Raw genomic sequence first — 18,984 nt, forward strand, 5'->3', positions numbered from 1 at the left:
GGTATATTGCCTACTAATAAAGGGATTTGTGTGGTTGCTTGTTCATCGTTTGCAGTTAAGCCTTCTGTTGGCCTTTCATATAAAGTTCATATAAATGCAGAGGCTACGTTTAAAAAAATAAAAATAAATAAAAAGCAAAAATATTTGCTAGCATCTGAGATATCTTCAGAATTATATGCTGATTTCATAAAGATCAAATGCATCCACTTGTGGTCCAGTGCAATATCCAACAAATACACAAGGCCTAAATTAACAAAATTATCTCTGTGATGTTCAAACTCACAATTTTGGGATTATTCAACTGTTATTTTAAGCAGGCATTGAGAGATCGACTGTGGGCCTCAGACTTACTGGCTCCTTTCCCTTCTTGGTTCATGGAGTTTTTAATGTGTATATTTAATCATTCTTCTTGGCTTTATAAAATGTTCCAAGCCATTACATTTATAGAATAAAGCATGAACATGCTTAATTCCTAATCCTTGTTCTGAAATATATAACTTTCAAGAGGACAAATCTTATTCTGGATGACTGAATCTAGAAGGAGAAAGAAAACATTATTTAGCATACATATAAATTTGGAAACTTACAAATCATCTCTTGGTTCTGTTATTGTCCCTAACATTTAAGTTGTACATTTTAACCTATAAGCAATTCACCCTAGTTAGCCTACCACACAGCTCAATGGCCATGTGGCAATGGGCTACTTTTAGCATTCAAAGTACTTCCCATGCATTATCTTGTTGTAGTCTTACCATGGCCCTGCAAGTCAGATCTTCATGTTACAGTTGCGGAGGGACTGAGGTTGACAGAGCATGCCTGGCCTATGACTAGTTCTTGGCAGAAGCGAAATTTGAACTGGGGAACTCTCTATCATGTGTTGTTCTGAATATATGCTTGAGGATATACTGTGTTTAACTACCTTTTAAATTTTTAATAGAGAAACATCTAGGCTGAAGCTTCTATATGTATTAGGCTGTGGCAGACAGTTTGTCTGCTAGAAACACAGGAACAACAATTACAGAGGTAAGATTAGAAGTCGGCTTGTGCACTTTCTCCCTGGGACCTCCCTGTTGCAAACATTAAATAGGGAGACCCAGTGGACAACTGAAAGTGGATCTTCCTCACCATTAACCAACTTCCAGCATCACAGGAGATCCCATTTAAGTAATTATGGGATTTCTGGGTTGGCCACTCATTTCTATGCTCTATTAGCATCTGGACCCCATGACCTGCTCTTAATCTCAATGTGCACAATGAAGCATCTGTGTCAGTAGTGCACACACCCAGGGAAGGACTGTGGTAGTTAAAAGACCAAGTACTAACCCACATGGGCAGTTAAATGCAAGTCACCACAACTTCTCCTTGGCCACGCACATCCGCATAACAAAATGTAGTATGTGGATCTAGCCCCAGCAGTTTCCCTCACCACAGAGGGCAGGATAAAGTGCCTTGATGGTTACAGAAAGTCCTGTAAACGATGTTCACATGCCACTTGTTTTATACTAACATTATTGCAAAGTGAAAGCAGCCTGACAGGTGGTTGTTGAGGAAACTGAGCCTCTTGCATATAGGACATTTCAGAGGGTAGCCATATTGGTCTGCAGTAAACGTACATAAACATATGAAGCTGCCTCATATGGAATCAGACCATCAGCCCACTGAAGTCAGTATTGTCTACTCAGACTGGCAGCAGCTCTCCAGGGTCTCAGGCAGAGGTCTTTTCCAGCACCTACTGCCTGGTCCTTTAAATGGAGATGCCAGGTATTGAACATCGGACCTCCTGCATGCCAAGCGGATGCTCTAACACTGAGCCACAGCTCCTCCCCAACCACAGCCCATCTCAGCTAGTGGACTCTAGTGGCACTGGATGCTAATTGTGTGCAGGAGGAACTAACTTCGTGAAGCAGCCTCAATGGGGCACAGCACAATTAATTTAACACAGGAGTGAACTGAGACAGTGCTACACTTATTCTCAAGTTAAGAGTGAATATGGTCAGAATTTTAGAGGGTTTCTCTTACCTAGTATCCATTGCTCTGATAAACATTGTACCTCCATATGCTTCCCAACCTTGCACTTGCCAATGCAGATTCCCGCCTGACGGAGATTCTTGCACACTCTTCCTCCACAAAGCTGTATCAGTTCACAGAGTTTCTCAAAAGGTGGCTGGCTACTAAGAGAGACGAGCATTACAGGCTGATCTGAAAAGAGTTTCTGGTGACATTCTCTGCTTGATAGGTGGTGTTGGACTCGACAGATCTGTATTTAAAGGGGGGGGGGAGACAAAACCCAAACATTTTCATTTCACCACTACTACATATAAGAGGATACAATCACAACTAGTTCATAGTCTTTAAAATGGCTATCACTTAATGATCAAATGGTTTGATTTAGATAAAACATAAATCCAGATTTGTGTGGCATTGAAACAGGTTTTATAATTTTCAAAAACACTGTTAGAACAATATTATATTAAATATATATTTTATCTAGCACAATATTTTGATATTGAACATAAGCCTTCTTGGAACTATTAATATAAACATACTAAAATACTAAAATCTCACGTGGAGTAGAAATTATAAGTCCTTTTAACCCAGAATTGGTATTACTGAATTGTATTATAGTAATACCAAAAAGATCACATGAATTGATTTTGAATTCCATTATGGCAGCACATCTAGTATTTGCAAGATATTGACAAAAATCTTCAGCTTCTCACTTGAATGAATGTATGGAAAGACTGCAGGGTTTGTAACATATAACTAAATTAACATATTTAGTTAAATCAAAAAATGTACCGATCTTGAATGGATAAGAAAAAGTATTTCAACATTATCTAGCTCTCACAAAGGATATTTAAGAGCTGGAAAAAGTACAGGAGATGGCAATAAAAATGATTAAGGGGTTGGTGTACCTTCCTACAAGGAAATGCTAAAGACTCTAGAACTTTTCAGTTTAGAAAAAAAGATGACTGATGGGAGTTTTGATATATAATTATGCATAGGGAAGAGAAAGTGGGAAGAGAGAACATCTCTATCTCTGCCATAATACTAGAACTCCAGCCACCCAATGAAATTGATAGGCAATAGATTGAGGCCAAACAAAAAAGAAGAAATTCTTTAGTAACAAGTGATTAAATTGTGGAATTCATTGCCAGTGGACCCAGGGTCATGAGCATGGATGACTTTAATACAGGGTTAAACAGATTCATGGAGAAGAGGTCTTTCAACAACTATTAGTCATGGTGACTAAAGGGAAACTCCATATTCTGAGGCAGTAGACCTCTGAATTGGAGGCAATATCAGGGGTAGGCTCTTGATTGGCCCTTCAGGGCAGCTGATTGGTCACTGAGAATGCAACATGTCGCTGGACTAGATGGACTACTGGTCTTTTCCAGCAGGAATCTTCTGATGTTCTTATGATCTGTTTCAGCTTTACTTTACTGGCTGCCATTGAAATCTCCAAGCAGAATATTATAGATTCCTGACTTCAAAGTTTGAAAAAGTCTGAATGAAGTTCATCAGGTGTTGTTGGCTCCTGTCTTTATATAAGACAGGAATATCTTCATTAGAGGTCAGAAACACAATCTTGTCTACTTTTATTTGTATACTGACTCCTCCAAAATAGGAGTTCATGCAGATTCCGGTCTTATTGTCACTGTTATTCCTTAGTTGTTATTTTTGAATTGTAGTTGAATATGAATGTTATTTCTCAGTCATATTTTGAGCTGTATTAATTCTTTGTTACTGTAGATGCTTTTGTATGACAATAATAATATTCAATATATTCACAGTTTTTACTGTGGCATCACAATTTATCTAACATGTGGCATCAAGCCATCCAGCTCTGGTGAATTTGACACACTTTCACGATAGTAGCCAAACCAGTTGGTGTTCAAACATGTCTAGTTATAATGACAATCTTTCTCAGCATGAACAATAGTTAGAGCTAACGTACATGTAATGGTGAACCATAGCGAAGAGGGGGAATTCATGTCAAGGAAAGATTAAGAGAGTATAGGAACTTAAAGCCCACTCCTGAGTTCCCAGTCATGGTTGTCAGAATTACATATGCATTAGGACAATGACTGGGATTGCTTTGATGAACTGCAGACTTTTATTCATCATGAAAACACGTGATTCAGTTATATGGTTAAACAGTCAAGTTAAAATGGATATAATGCATTATGTTTTTTTTTCTTAGGTTAGGAGAACCTAGTGACAAGCATGACAAAAACTCTGATGAGTCAAAATAGCATTTTGCTTCCATCAGAGACAGTTACTGTTCTCCCATGCTGCCTATTTAGTCTAATCAGCACTATCTAAGAAGAGCAGCAATCAGCAAGAGACATTAATGCAACATTACTTTATCTAAAATTAATAATCAGACCAGAATCCAAGGGACCCTGTGCTAAAAGTGTCTTGTTGCTTTTGTTAGCCTGGAGCTCCAGAGTTTCTAAAGTGAAGCTGATTAGAACTGACTAACTCTGTTTATGTTAAGGCCCTTTCCTAGAAGGAGCATTTATACAATGTAACTTTATTGTTATCCTGCTGTTTTACACATTTGCAAAGACATGATTTAAAAGGATCTCCTGTGTTCTTGGTTATTCAAACATAGTTCTTAAAAGCTTTCCTTTTTTTAGGGGGATAGTCATAATTAGAAGCCATGTCATTTTCACAGTGGCCTCTATTATACTAGAAATGTGCTTGAGGTCACAAGAAAACTAAATGGATACAAACAGCTTCTATTTTACACAATAAAACCCCCAAATCAGGAAATGCCACCATTAAAAATTTCAAAGCAATGCTATAAATCCAAAGACTTATATTAGAACAGCTAAAACTGAATTGAGAACAGAACTTAAATAATTAGTTGCCATTAAATTGGAAGCATTAGCCATCTTAATCAGGAAAACAATAGGATCCACCAACTCAAACTCAGTTTATATGCAGATGATGTTATACTCTTCTTTACCAAAAATTGCCCTATGTTTAATGCTATAAGTTTAAAATGGATATCAATGTGGTTTAAAACAGACATAGAACCAGATGTGGTCCTATTGGAACAAAGCTCTGTGTTAATTGCTCTGATAAGCTAGTCATATTAAAGAAATTGGAGAAGGAGAGTTACTATGAGAAAGATAACTATTGTATTGATGGTTATCATGGTAACATGGAAGAAGTTTAATTGTAAGTAAGATCTACAGATCTCACAAATGATATCAGTGGTAAGGGAACTAGCCAACAGAATTGACTGGCATGAAAGAGACTGTATACATTGCTGGACAGGATTGCTCCTGTGATCTCTCCTTTTCCTTTTACTCCCTTAGAAGGGAACAGTTGGGTAATTAAAGACTCTAAAGCCAGTTTGGTGTAGTGGTTAAGTGGGCGGACTCTCATCTGGGAGAACCGGGTTTGAGTCCCCACTCCTCCGCTTGCACCTGCTGAACGAACTCTGTGGGCTCTCAGAATCAAGCTGTATGGTTGATTTCTAGGACACATTTTTTGATCAGAGAAAATGCTTTGGATTTGCCCATCTCAAAAATATTATCAATCAACATTCCAATTATCATCAGTATTTCATCCAGGGCTTTCATACAAGTCAATTTGTGGGTGTCCTGATTTAGAGCATCTAACAAACCATCTTCAGCATAGAGCAGTTTTAATCTCAGTTTAAAGCAGCCCCATGGCTAGGGATATTTTGGGGAGGGGGCCTGGGGGGCCCCACCACCTAATTAAATCAAAGTTAATTAGTGAAACTCCTTAGAAGCCAGTCTTCCCCTAAGGCATCCCTGCACCCCCACCAGACTCCAGAGCAAGGGAGGGGTAATGTCCAGCAGCCGCAGCTCCCCCCCCCCCCGAGCACTGCATACCTCCTCAAGTTGTGAAGCTAGGCAGAGAGAAGCAGGCAGCGGGCAGCAGCATTCAGGAGGGGGATTGGCAGGGGAGGGGGGAGAAAGAGATCTGATGGTGGGAGTGGGAAGAGGAAGCAGGACGCACTCTCCAGCCCACTCACTCAGGCTAGCACAGCAAGTCTGCCTGCTCGCCCACTGTCATGGGCAATGGCGACGGCGCTGAGTCCCCACCCGAGTTGGCATCGCAGCCAGAGGCGCTGGCATTGCCAGAACCAGAAGCCGGCCCCTCTGACTCCTCACAAGTTGATAGCTTGCCAGCGCCTGAGCCTGTAAACCCCGCACCTGGTCCTGCAGCAGCCGAGGAGGCACAGGTGCAATCAGGGAGCCCACCTGACTCACCTCCGTTGGTGGCTCAGCTAAGGGAGTGGCTCTGCAGAGACTTAGCCACCCACCGTTGAGATGCACGCTGGCAGGGAAGGCAAGCGCCGAGTCCTGAGTATTAGGCAGGAGCACCGCCGTTGCCACGGGAAGCCTGGCCAGAGGCCTATATAACTCCCACTCAGGACTGGGCTCTCGTGAAAGCAATGAGTCGCCTCCGTGGGTGCCTTTTATCCACCTTCGGCTCCTGTCCTTGGACTCCCACTCTGGCTCAGATTCCTGGCTTCCCGACTCCTGCTTGGGACGACCCCTCTTTCGGACTCACAATTTTGCTCTCACTCTGACTCTCCTGGCAACGACTTAGGACTTGACTTCTGCCTCTCATCCCAAGCCCAGCCCGTGACAGTTTGCTTCCACCCCAAACTTGCCCACAAGATGGAGGGGGCAGCTGGAGGGTCCGTGGAACTGGCTGAGTTACATCTTCAAATGCAGCAACTCATGCAAGTGATTTCTCACCTGCAGCAACAGCAAGTGCAGCAGCAAGCTGCCGCTCCGCCAAAATGCCGGTGAGTTCCGCCGGTTGGCGGAATTGTGGAGGAGTTCCCTGCTTTCCTGGTACAGTGCAAGTTGTATATTGAACTGCGTGCCCAGGACTTTCCCACTGACAAAATGAAGGTCTGCTTCATTAACAGTTTGTTAAAGGGACAGGCAGCCAAATGGGCTACCCCCTGGTTGTGGCTCCGTCTCCCCTGCTGGACAACTACTCTGGCTTCTTTGACCACCTGTCTGCTGCAGGCAGCTGCGGCTAATTGGAAAATACAAGCTCTGAGGCAGGGGAGGGGATCTGTTGCCCATTATTGATCTGACCGCCCCCTAAGAGCAGAATGTCTGAGATCAGTGGAATGAAGATGTAAACACTGGATGCTACGTGCCTCACGTACAGTATCATGTGTCCTATCTCAAGATGATCCACTTTAAGGCCGCAATGTATTAGCTTGTCTGATTCAATAGAGGAGTGGAATGAGGTGGCCCTGATGGACCGTTACATGGAAGGGTTGGATGAAGAAGCCCCCACCGCCACCATCCAACCACCTTCAGTCTTTGCAGCCACCTCGACTTGCCTGACCCTGACAGAGGAGATCCGCACCAGTCAGGCTCATGACCCCTGGGCACAAGAGCACTTCTAGAAGCTGCAAGACAGCCCAGCAGGACTGCGAGCGACTCTATCTGCCACCCGGACCCCTGCAAATGGAAGTGTTGCATCTGTCACATGATGCTCAACCGGCAGGACACTTTGGCCAGCACAAGACCACCCATCTATTGACATGGGAGTTCTGGTGGCCCCGAGTCTGCACTGGCGTTGTCCGGTACGTTGGTTCCTGCGAGGTCTGTTGATGGGCTAAAGACCTCCCGGCCAGACCCTCAGGTCTCCTGCATCCCCTGCCCACACCTTCTGGACCCTGGAACACTATTTCTCTGGATTTCATCACAGAGCTTTCCTGGTCTAAGGGCCACACTTGCATCCTGGTGATTGTGGACATTTTCACCAAAATGGCCCACTTTGTCCCAAGTCCCAAACTACCCACAGTTCAGGAAACCACTCAGCTCTTTCTGCGTCTACACGGAATTTCAGCTCACCTGATTTCCGACTGGGGTGCCCAGTTCACCTCTCGGCCCTTACCACTCAGAGTCAGACGGCCAGACAGAGCGCATGAATGCCACATTGGAACAGTACCTCTGCTGCTACACCAGCTACCAGCAGGACGACTGGGCTGCCTCTGGCCACGTTTGCCTATAACAACTCCGAGCATCCATCCACGCAACAAACACTGTTTGCCACAAACTATGGGTACAACCCTCGGTTCTTCCCATTGGTCCTTTTGCCCACCAACGTTCTGGCAACAGATGCCTATCTGCAAGAACTCTACACCCTCCAGGACCTGCTCTGAGAACAACTACACCGGGCTAAGGAGCTGTATAAAATCACAGCTGACCGCCAGTAGCAAGAAGGCCCACCACTCAAACCTGGGAACCGTGTCTGGCTACCAGCTCAGCATCTATGGCACACCGGCTGTTCACGCAAACTGGATGCCCATTTCATCAGACCGTTCCTGATAATCACCCCGTCGCTTTCTGGCTCTACCTTCTGGATCCACCCAGTGTTCCACCAGTTGCTCTTGATGCCAGCCACAGCCACTGACCCAGCTTGACCGCCACCGGTCATGACCGGTCATCACCCCCACTGGTGCTAGTCGATGATGAGGAAGAATATGAGGTATGCCAGATCCTAGATTCCCGCCACTATCGGGGTGGCCTACAATACCTCGTTGACTGAGAGGGCTACGGGACCAAGGACTGGTCCTGGGAGCCCACTGAAAACCTCCATGCCACAGACCTGGTGCAACAGTTCCATGACATACCCGGATAAGCTCGGCCCTCCTGATGGGGGGGGGGGGGCTGGGGGGATAGTGTCATGAGCAACGATGACGGCACTGAGTCCCCACCCAAGTTGGCATCACAGCCATAGGTGCCGGCATTGCCAGAGCCAGAAGCTGGCCGCTCTGACTCCTCACAAGTTGATAGCTTGCCAGCACCTGTAAACCCTGACCTGGTCCTGCAGAAGCCAAGGAGGCAGAGGTACAATCAGGGAGCCCACCTGATTGACCCCCGTGGGGGGGTCAGCAGAGACCTAGCCATCTGCCGTCGAGATGCATGCTGGCAGGGAAGATGAGCACCAAGTCCTGAGTATTAGAAGGAGTACCGCTGCCACCATGGGAAGCCTGGCCAGAGGCCTATATAACTCCCACTCAGCATTGGGCTCTCGTAGAAGCAACGAGTCGCTTCCATGCATGCCTCACATTCACCTTTGGCTCCTGTCCTTGGACCACCACTCTGGCTCAGATTCCTGGTTTCCTGACCCCTGCTTGGGATGACTCTGAATGAGGGGTCATGATTTGGCTCTTGCTCCGACTCTCCTGGCAATGACTTCAGACTGGACTTGACTTCTGCCAGAGCCAGTTTGGTGTAGTGGTTAAGTGTGCCGAGTCTAATCTGGGAGAACCGGGTTTGATTCCCCACTCCTCCACTTGCACCTGCTGATGTGACCTTGGGTCAGTCACAAGCTCTGGCACAGCTGTTCCTGAAAGAGCAGTTTGTGTCAGAGCTCTCTCAGCCCCACCCACCTCACAGGGTGTCTGTTGTGGGGAGGGGAAGGGAAAGGAGTTTGTAAGCCGCTCTGAGACTCCAAGTGAAGGGCGGGTATAAATCCAATCTCTTCTTCTTCTCTTCTTCATCCCAAGTCCAGCCTGTGACACCCACCACCACCGCACTACTGAGCAAGGCAGGCACCTCCTGCTGCTGGGACTTTAGCCACCTCTGCCCCTGCTGTTTTGGATGTCAGTGGTTGGGAGCAGAGCAAGGCCGGTGGGAAAGCCAAATCAGAGACAGCATGGCACAGGCAGCAAGTTGAGGTACTTTGGAGCCAGCCCAGGAGGGAGGGGCCCAGAAGAAACAGTAGGGGGCCAAAAGGCATATAGCCATTCTCTTGCTTCCAAGAATAGCTGTCCAAATTCTGCCCACAATACAATAATAGACAAACAACAGGTGATATTCAACATTTTCCAAAGAAATTGTGCTAAGGGTTGGTTGATATTATCAGAGATAGCTTTAATCCAATTAGCTGAGCCATAAAGAACATTGGGGGCCACTTTCAGATTAAAACCTTGCACCGCTCTGGGAATATACTTCCCCTCCTTATTATGAAAAAACTTATTTATTGCATTTGTGCATGGTTTTGCTTTATTAAGCACTGTTCTAAATTGGGGACCTACTGTAATCTAACCTCTTAATAGTAATACCTCTTAATAGTAATAACAATATACAAGTATTCAAATATTTACAGCTAAATGTTTTTTTGGATGACTAGATTTTTTTTTTGGATGACGAGATACAGGAGACTGGCGAGTACTCCAATGGTCAGCCATTAGAGATCAGCCGTGACACTTGACTATTTTTAATTATGCTATTGTTTTATTGTCTTTCTTACACATGATTGTTGTAGTATTTATTTATATACTGGCCGTGCGCTGTTAATAAAATTTGACTGACTGTATCACTGGGACATCTGGGAGACCCTTCAATGTACTCAGACCTGAGAATCTGCACATTTTGGAGTGATCTTCGCATTGTAAGTAAAGGAGAATGCAACATTTGAGAAATCAACTGTACATTTGAAGCCCCTTTAAACTTTAAATACAAACTGAAAATAAAGGGAGAGTTGGAGATTTCCCCCCCCCTTTCCTACAGCAGCTTGGAATAGTTGGAACGAAGTGGCTAAAAGTCTTGGGGCTATAGATAATTGGTCTGATATAAGACTAAAACCCTTGGAATATAACGAAATAAAATTTGGACCATAGCTTGTATATTGGTAAACAATTTTAAAAGATCCCATTTGTTTTTTCCCCCTGCTTGGTTGGCATGGACTAGCATGTATTTTTGCTTTCCTGTTTCTTTCTTCTTTTTTTTGCCTGGGTGGACTTCTGTCTTTTTGGCTTTTATTTGGAATTGCTATTGATTAAATATGGCTGACTGAAAGCTTGGGAGACGTTAAATATGTGTGAAAAGTTAAATATGGCTGACTGAAAGCTTGGGAGACGTGTCAGTATATAAAACTATACTAGCAAGCTGTCAGTCTGCCAGTGACAGTGAATGCTAGATCAGGATGATCTAAGTTGACAGCTAGTAGATCACATGACATGGTGATTGCAGGGAGGTTGCATCAACCTTTGCACTAGGCACCATGACTTGGCAAATATGTAAATGACTGTAATGTGATTGGTTGTTGTAAATATAAATGTAGTGCTGAACAGTGCTGTTCATCTCGTCTATGGAATCAGTTGTCTGCGCAGCACTTTGTCAGTGAGTACCACAATTTTTGGTCTCAGAGAGACTGTAAATACTCCAGTGTAAATAAAACTGTAAATAGTTTATCCTACTCTGCTACACGGCGTTTTCTTCAATACTGTCATTGCGGTGGGTGGAGTTTTTCCTCTAAGTTTTGTTTCACACTAAAACACCTCCCTGGGAAATTGAACTTCCTAGCAGATGCTTTGTCCTGCCTCCCCAACATGCGAGTCAACAGGAGGATGTGATCGATACCATGTTCACATCCACACAGCTGGGAGGAATGGTGCTGACATGCAGTCAAGCGAAGGGAGGGACCCTGCAGACAGCTGACTCTTGGAGGGGGGAGTAAAATCCGCTTTAACGGAGGCTGATAAAGAAGATATTGAAAAGGAGGGGTCGTTGGTGGAAAAGGGGGATGAATGCTGGTACCACCACGACAGACTGTTCATCCCTAAATCCCTCAGGGGGGAGGTTTTATTGCTGGGGCACGATAATAAGCTGGCTGGACATTACAGATATCTAAAGACTCTGAACCTCATCCAGAGACAATTCTAGTGGGGAGAATCAGCAGTGGTGCGGCAACTTTGGACTGCTCCAGGAACGTCTCCTGGGAAGCAGCCGAATCTCCGGTCTCTACAGGGAGGTTTAAAATAAAGGATCTTGGGATCATCCAGAACTATTTAGGAGTGAATATCTCTAAAAATGTGAGCCTTCCTGAAGGGTGGTTCAAGCAGGGGGCTTGAACTGGGCACTCTCGCGTGCAGCAACGGGCGAGTTGAGCCCAGATTGCCCCAATGCAGGAGACTGGTGAGTGCTCCTATGGTCAGCCATTGGAGATCAGCCGTGGTCACTGGGACGTCTGGGAGACCCTTCAATGCACTCAGATCTGAGAATCTGCACATTTTGTTGTGATCTTCGCATTGTTAGTAAAGGAGAATGCAACATTTGAGAAATCAACTATAGATTTGAAACCCGTTTAAACTTTAAATACAAACTGAAAGTAAAGGGAGAGGTGGAGATTTCCCTCCCCCCCTTTTTTTTCCTACAGTGGCTTGGAAGAGTTGGAACGGAGTGGCTAAAAGTCTTGGGGCTATAGAGACTTGCCTGGTTGGACTTCTGTTTGTTTTTGGCTTTTATTTGGAATTGCTATTGAACTTTATGCTGACAAGACTGGTAAGGAAAGTATAATTGCTGAGCAGTTTGCAGATGAGAAACCTTATTAAACTTTAAAAGTGTACTTTGACATTTAAAGCAGAGGAAGAAATCTCTTTATTTTCCTTCAGTGGCTTGGAAGTTTGGAGTAGCTGGCATCAACTAGTTGGGGCTGTTGGCATGGACTAATGAATATTTGTATTTCTTTGGTCCTCTTTTCTTTCCCCTTGCCTGAAGTGGATTACAGGTTTCCCCCCATTGTTTTGTATTAACAGTTAGATTTGCCTGTGTGAATTACAACTCAAAACCTTTTTTGGCATATTGGATCTATAAGTGGTTTTCCCCCTTTTTGTGGAATATTTGGATTTTTGGTTTAGTGAAGAATTCCCATTGGATTACAAAGAGGTCCATTTTTAATATGTGGATTATAAATGTTGTTTAAATCTTACTAGAAAAAAGAAGAAAGAAGACAGCACTTCTAAAACATCATTTCCTGAGTGTTATGGTTTTGTTTGGTCTCTACAGATAGTAACCACAAAATATAAACTGTACCTTTAGCAATGTAAATATTTTGATAAGGTTTTCTTGTTTTGTTATTTCTTAGCTTGGGAAAGGCCACTGTATTATTGTGACAGGGTACATAAACAAAAGCAAAAAGATTAGTGTTTTAGAACAACTCAAAACCTTTTTTGGCATATTGGATCTATAAGTGGTTTTTACCTTTTTGTGGAATATCTGGATTTTTGGTTTAGTGAAGAATTCCCATTGGATTACAAAGAGGTCCATTTTTAACATGTGGATTATAAATGGAGTTGTTTAAATCTCACTGGAAAGAAGAAGGAAGAAGACAGCACTTCTAAAACATCATTTCCTGAGTGTTATGGTTTTGTTTGGTCTCTACAGATAGTAACCACAAAATATAAACTGTACCTTTAGCAATGTAAATATTTTGATAAGGTTTTCTTGTTTTGGTATTTCTTAGGTTAGGAAAGGCCACTGTATTATTGTGACAGGGTACATAAACAAAAGCAAAAAGATTAGTGTTTTAGAGAGACAGGGTGACTGATTTCTTGTCTTAATAGAAGGTGTAAAATATGGCTAGTGGCACAAAAAAGGCCTTGCAGGCCCGTCTCCAGGACAACCGAGAGCTGTGGCTACTAATTTAGCCCAAATTTCAACCAAGGACCTGCGGAGCCTGATCCAAGAAGCAGTAGCAGAGGCTGTTGATCCCATCGAAGTTAAACTGGACTCACTTGCCCAACAAGTAACAACCCTAACTGAAGAGATTAAGAAACAGATTGCAGATAATAAACAAGGAATCTTTGGTTTGGTAAAAGTAACTAGCAAGCTGGAAAACAAATCTGAAGAAACAGATCTTCAAGTCCAGGCCATGAGATCCAAACAGGACACTATGGAAGATTCTCTCATAAGGTTGGAACTTGATAAAGTTGCCTACATATTAAGATTTCAGAATATACCAGAGAAGAAGGATGAACAATTAAAGATGGACATGGCCCACATACTCACAGAATATGCAGGTGCAGAGTCCGGAAGAGGTCCACAATGAAATTGATATGGTATTTAGAATGCCTTCTGCATATGCAAGAAAAAATAAACTAACCAGAGAAGTACATGTGAGATTTTACAAAAGAACTATGAAGGACGGAATTCTAAAAACTGCAAATGATGCTTCAAATAGAAAACACAAGGATAAAAATATTAAAAGAGATCCCTTGGAGAGTGCAAGAGAAAATGAAAGACTACATGCAACTTACAACTAAACTGAGAAAAAATGGAATTTTATATAGATGGCTGATACGAGAAGGTATTCTCTTTACCTTCCAAGGGGAAAAAAAATATAAAATTAACTCAATATTTAAAGTAGAAGATTTTCTTAAAACATATGGAGAGGATTTGGAAACACAGGAAGAACAGAAGGGCACAGACGAAGAAGAATAGGACTTACAAGTAGTAGTAGGAACAACAGGATTACCCCAAAGATTCAAGGAAAAAGCAGTAAGGATTGAACCATCCCAAACAGTCGCGAGACTTAAACAGAAGAATAAAGAGGATACAGAAGACCAAGTACAGGATGGATAGAAGAAAAATCAAAATAATTTCAATAATGGACCGAACTCACCCCCAAAAAGATGGATTTTTCTGCAACTGAAAAAGATGCAATTGAATGTGATTTGTTTGCAAGAAACACACATCAGATCCTCAAGACCAAAGATATTTGGAAATGAAGAAGTTTGGAAAAGTTTTTATTTCCTTAGGTAAAGAAAAGAAAAAAAGATGGTTTGCTACATATGTGAAATATTATTTACATCCAGAACTAATATATAAATTGGAAGATGACAGAATCTTTTTTTATACAATATATTTTATTAATATATGCAGTGCGATTGACATAAAAGTATCAACGTAGTATAGTATAGCATAGCAGTTACAAATAGCGATTATATACATAACAGTGAACAAATACCAAACTGTAGGTGATGAACCTTGCAAAATACATAAGTAGAACCTTAAATATTGAGAAGACTATAAATTTAGAGTAAAAGATTTTAAATGCTTGATCATTAGAAGATATAGGTAAGTAGTCTTATTAATAATTGCTAAACTTTCATAACAGTATATTGATTACCAGAGGTGTAAGGCATCAATTTCTTTAGGAGTGTCCTCAAATTGCTGTAAATATTCTAGTATCGGAAACCAGATAGAAACAAAAGATGACAGAATCTTGATGGGGAAAAGCTAACGGACCCAGTGAGGGTGGGAGACTGGCAAAGAAGGCAGGACAGAGAATCCAGGCGCTCAAGGCCACGGAGAGATAACAAGGCAACAGGGAGAAGACAGCTGCAGGGAAAAGCAGGGTGGCGAAGTGCAAGCGCACAGTCCACACATTCCAGCACATTAGACATCCCAAGGCGGTGTCAACCGACATCCCGCCCCCCCCCAAGGCTCCCCCCCACCTTGGCAGGAAAGTGAGCATGGAAGCTACACACCAGGCAAGGGGCATTGACATCATATGCCTTCACCCACTCCCTATATTGTGGCCCGAAATCAACCCACTCCACCAAATATTGCAAAACCCCATGCTTAAAGCAAGAGTCCAGGATGCAAGCGACTTCAAAATGCAGCTGACCATCCACCATTATGGGGGGGGGGGGCCCACGGTGTTCTTCCAGGTGCCAGACATTGGTCCCTGGGTCCTTCCTGAGGAGAGAATAGTGAAAGACAGGGTGTATCTCAGATTCTTAGGCAAATCAAGTTCAACAGTCACATCATTGATTTTACGGACAACTGGGAACGGATCAATGTATTTCCACCCCAACTTGCGACTGAGCTACACACCCCTCAGGTTCTTTGTAGAAATGTACACTGTGTCAACCACCTGAACCTCCCACCCCGGCAGTCGTTTACAATCAGCCTGGGCCTTGTAGGCAGCCTTAGCTTTATCCAAGATTTTCTGCAGGAGAGGCCAAGCAGTTTGGATGTGTGTCCACCAGTCAGTCACGTCCCCCCCCACCTGCTGGTCCGCGGGCAGAAGAGGGAGGGGTTTGCCCTTATAACCATGGACTGCCATGAACGGGGAAACCCCCGTGGACGTGTGAACAGCATTGTTGTAGCAATACTCGGCAGAGTTCACCTTTACAGTATCTCATATCTCTTCAATAAGCTTTCTTCAAGAAAGCCTGTGCTCGAGAGTGAGTTGACTGAAAGCCTGACAGATTGTCAGGAATCCCATTTCTCCTACCCGACACCCCACCATCATTATGGGGAATGGAGATGGAGACGGCGGAGCAGGGACCAGTACCGGGTCTGAACCTGAGTTGCCTTGCCCTGACCCCTAGAAGAAGAAGGAGAAGTTTATCAGGAATGTCCCCAAAAAACAAGTGTTCTTCCAACCCCCCGATCGCTGGGATGATCCGGCCTGGTTGGGGGGGTACTCCTGGTCTCCGCGGTGCTCGAGGGCGCGCTGAACAGGAACAATGGAGGGCATCCTGTGCGTTCCAGGATGATCCTGAATTGGGGCAAATGAGAGAAGAGTGGGAGGACGAGATGGCTGCGGAGAGGGGCCAGTCCAGCCTATGCTCAGATCTGAAGGAGCTGAAGGCAGGTTTCCAATATCTGGTAAAGAATCTCCCCAAGCTGGTGTGATGGAAAAGGACATCACTGACACCTCGGAGGAGAAAGGTGAGAAAGAGGAGGAAGCTGAGCCCCCTCCCCAGCCTGCCCTACTTAAGCCCAGCTTGGAATGAGAACGACCTTGAGATGCACTGGAAGCTACCTACGATGGGAGCCCTGCCAAGCTAGCCTTCTTTGCGATCCAGGTGCGAAAGATGCTGCATGAGTGGGGCCACACATTCACTTTGGATGAACAGCAGGTGGACTTTGTTGGTTCCTGCTTACATGACCGAGCCGCTAACTGTTTTGTCAGCCTTTACAATGTAGTGGCCCCGGAACTGATGTTGACGCTTTCATTCAAACCCTCCGCCATCAGTTTGAAGACCCTCTGGAGTTGGAAAAGGCGAGGACCTGCTTGAGGGGCATTCAGCAAGGCACCAGATAGGTGCAAGAATATTCGGATGAGTTTAAGGCCACAGTCGCAAAGTTTTTTGGGGGGCCTGAGGAGAGGCTCATTGAATTCTACAGAGCTGGCCTCAACACTATCATCCTGGAGAAGGCACTGGCACAAGACAAACCCCTAACCCTAGCGGGATGGATCCAGGTGGTGTGCAAAGCAGAAAATGGTCATAATCTGGTAAAGTTGTATCACCAGAAGACCCCGGGAAAAGGGGAGGCATAACCCGAGGACCGTGGGGCAGGGGTTTCCTCCCCTTGGGGGACCAAGAACAGCGCCTGAAGAAGGGTCTCTGCCTCTGATGCAGAAAAACGGGCCACTTTGTGGCCGACTGTTCCTGGATCAGATTTAATGACCCCGGTAGGTGGGTTTCAGTTATACCCTGGGTCCCCGCTTTCCTCCCTCATTCCTGACAAAGAGTTTATCATTACAGTATCTCAAATCTCTTCAATAAGATTTCTTCAAGAAAGCCTGTGCTCGAGAGTGAGTTGACTGAAAGCGTGACACCAGGTTTGGCAGGAAAGAATGACTTGTACCCATATTCTAAACATATCTAAGACACAGAGGTCTAAGATTTTTAAAACATTTTTGCACATAATAGCATTAACAGCTGAAAGGTTTAACTCATTTTTTAAACCATTAACAAGAAAGTGAAATAAAATGATCATTAATGAATTACAAATGTCAAATTCATCAGCTCTGAGATAGACCTGAGCTTTGATACTACTCAGCTCATCATATACTGAAGAACAACACTCTCCTTCATTTATGTACTTATGCTCAATTCTATAGTCACTGTGGTAGTAAAGATTTGTCCAGAATAGTCTAATTATTACCACTCAAAATGGAAAAAAAGTCAGGATCTGTAGGTCTAAGCTTCCACTGAAAGACCGAATACGAAGTTGTTGCATCCAGGTGGCCCCACAACACAGCAACCGCCACCATGACCAGATGCCATGTCATTCATCAGCTGCAAAACAGTCGTGACAGCGCTCTGGATGACAGGATGTGGAACAATGAAAGGGACAGATTAAATGTAAGAGTAGCAGAACTCACTTCCACATTACCTAAAAGCATTTCAGCAACAATCAAGCCATTGATATGAGATTTTTCCTTCATTCACCCTCCCTCCTTCAATGCTTTCAAGTTCCATGCAGCTGGCTGTCTGGACAGATGCTGCCTCTCAGCTGAAGTTGTGAAATGGTCGCCTCAAGCAGAGGGACTGCAGAGATCCTATGGAGGCTGTGGCCTCTGTCTCCCTTGCAGGTTAAAGTGCGGGAGGGCAGAATAATCTGGGACAAGATATGCCAAGAAGGTATCAGTTGTCTAATGTAAATCCCCCACCCTGACTTAGTCCTTTATACTGAAAGATGGACCAGCCATCTGAAATTTAAAGGATCATGGGAGAGGGATAAACTGTGTTCTCTGCCACAAATCCTCCATGCCCTTTAAACTGGATGAATCATAGAATCATGGAAGGGGCCATATAGACCATCTAGTCCAACCCCCTGCCCAATGCAGATCCAGCCTAAAGCATCTCTGACAAATAATCATCCAGCCTCTTCTTGAAAGCTGCCAGTGAAGGGGAGCTAACCACCTCCCTAAGCAGCTGATTCCACCTTTGAACCACTCTGACAGTGAAAACGTTTTTCCTAATATCTACATGTAATTTAAACCCGTTGCTTCGGGTCCTATCCTCTGCTGCCAACTGGAACAACTCCTTGCCCTCCTCCAAATGACATCCTTTCAAATATTTAAAGAGAGCAATCATGTCCCCTCCTCAGTCTCCTCTTCTCCAAACTAAACATTCCCAGGGCCCTTAGCCTTTCCTCGTAGGGCTCAGTCTCCAGTTTGCTGTTGCTGTTGGGAGTCATTGAATGTGTCCTGAGGTAAAATACATCTCCCAATCTTCCCCTAAACGTTCACTGGGATCGCCAATCTCCCTGTGGGGCCTAGAGATCTCCCAGAAATCACAGTGTTCCCCAGCCACAGCACATCATTTCTCCTACAGAAAATTTCCCAGTTATTACAACTGATCTCTAGATGACCAAGATCAGTTCTCCTGGAGAAAATGGCTGCTTTGGGCAGTGGACTCTATGGCATTAT

At 44.1% G+C, this 18,984-nt stretch overlaps 1 protein-coding gene across 1 annotated transcript in view; it reads right to left on the reverse strand.

Moving 5' to 3' along the window:
* Positions 1-326: 326 nt before the first annotated feature.
* The window catches only part of MCPH1 (microcephalin 1), a 175,673-nt gene continuing 157,015 nt past the window's right edge, over positions 327-18,984 (reverse strand). The window contains exons 13-14 of the mRNA XM_015414579.1: positions 2,020-2,257; positions 327-534 (exon numbers count right to left, since the gene is read on the reverse strand). Of these exons, the coding sequence (XP_015270065.1) occupies positions 473-534; positions 2,020-2,257 (300 nt within the window). The 3' untranslated portion in view covers positions 327-472. The remainder of the gene's footprint in view (positions 535-2,019; positions 2,258-18,984) is intronic.

The sequence above is a fragment of the Gekko japonicus genome, unplaced genomic scaffold (assembly GCF_001447785.1).
Source record: "Gekko japonicus isolate JY-2015 unplaced genomic scaffold, Gekko_japonicus_V1.1 scaffold671, whole genome shotgun sequence".
NCBI classification, from domain to species: Eukaryota; Metazoa; Chordata; class Lepidosauria; order Squamata; family Gekkonidae; genus Gekko; species Gekko japonicus.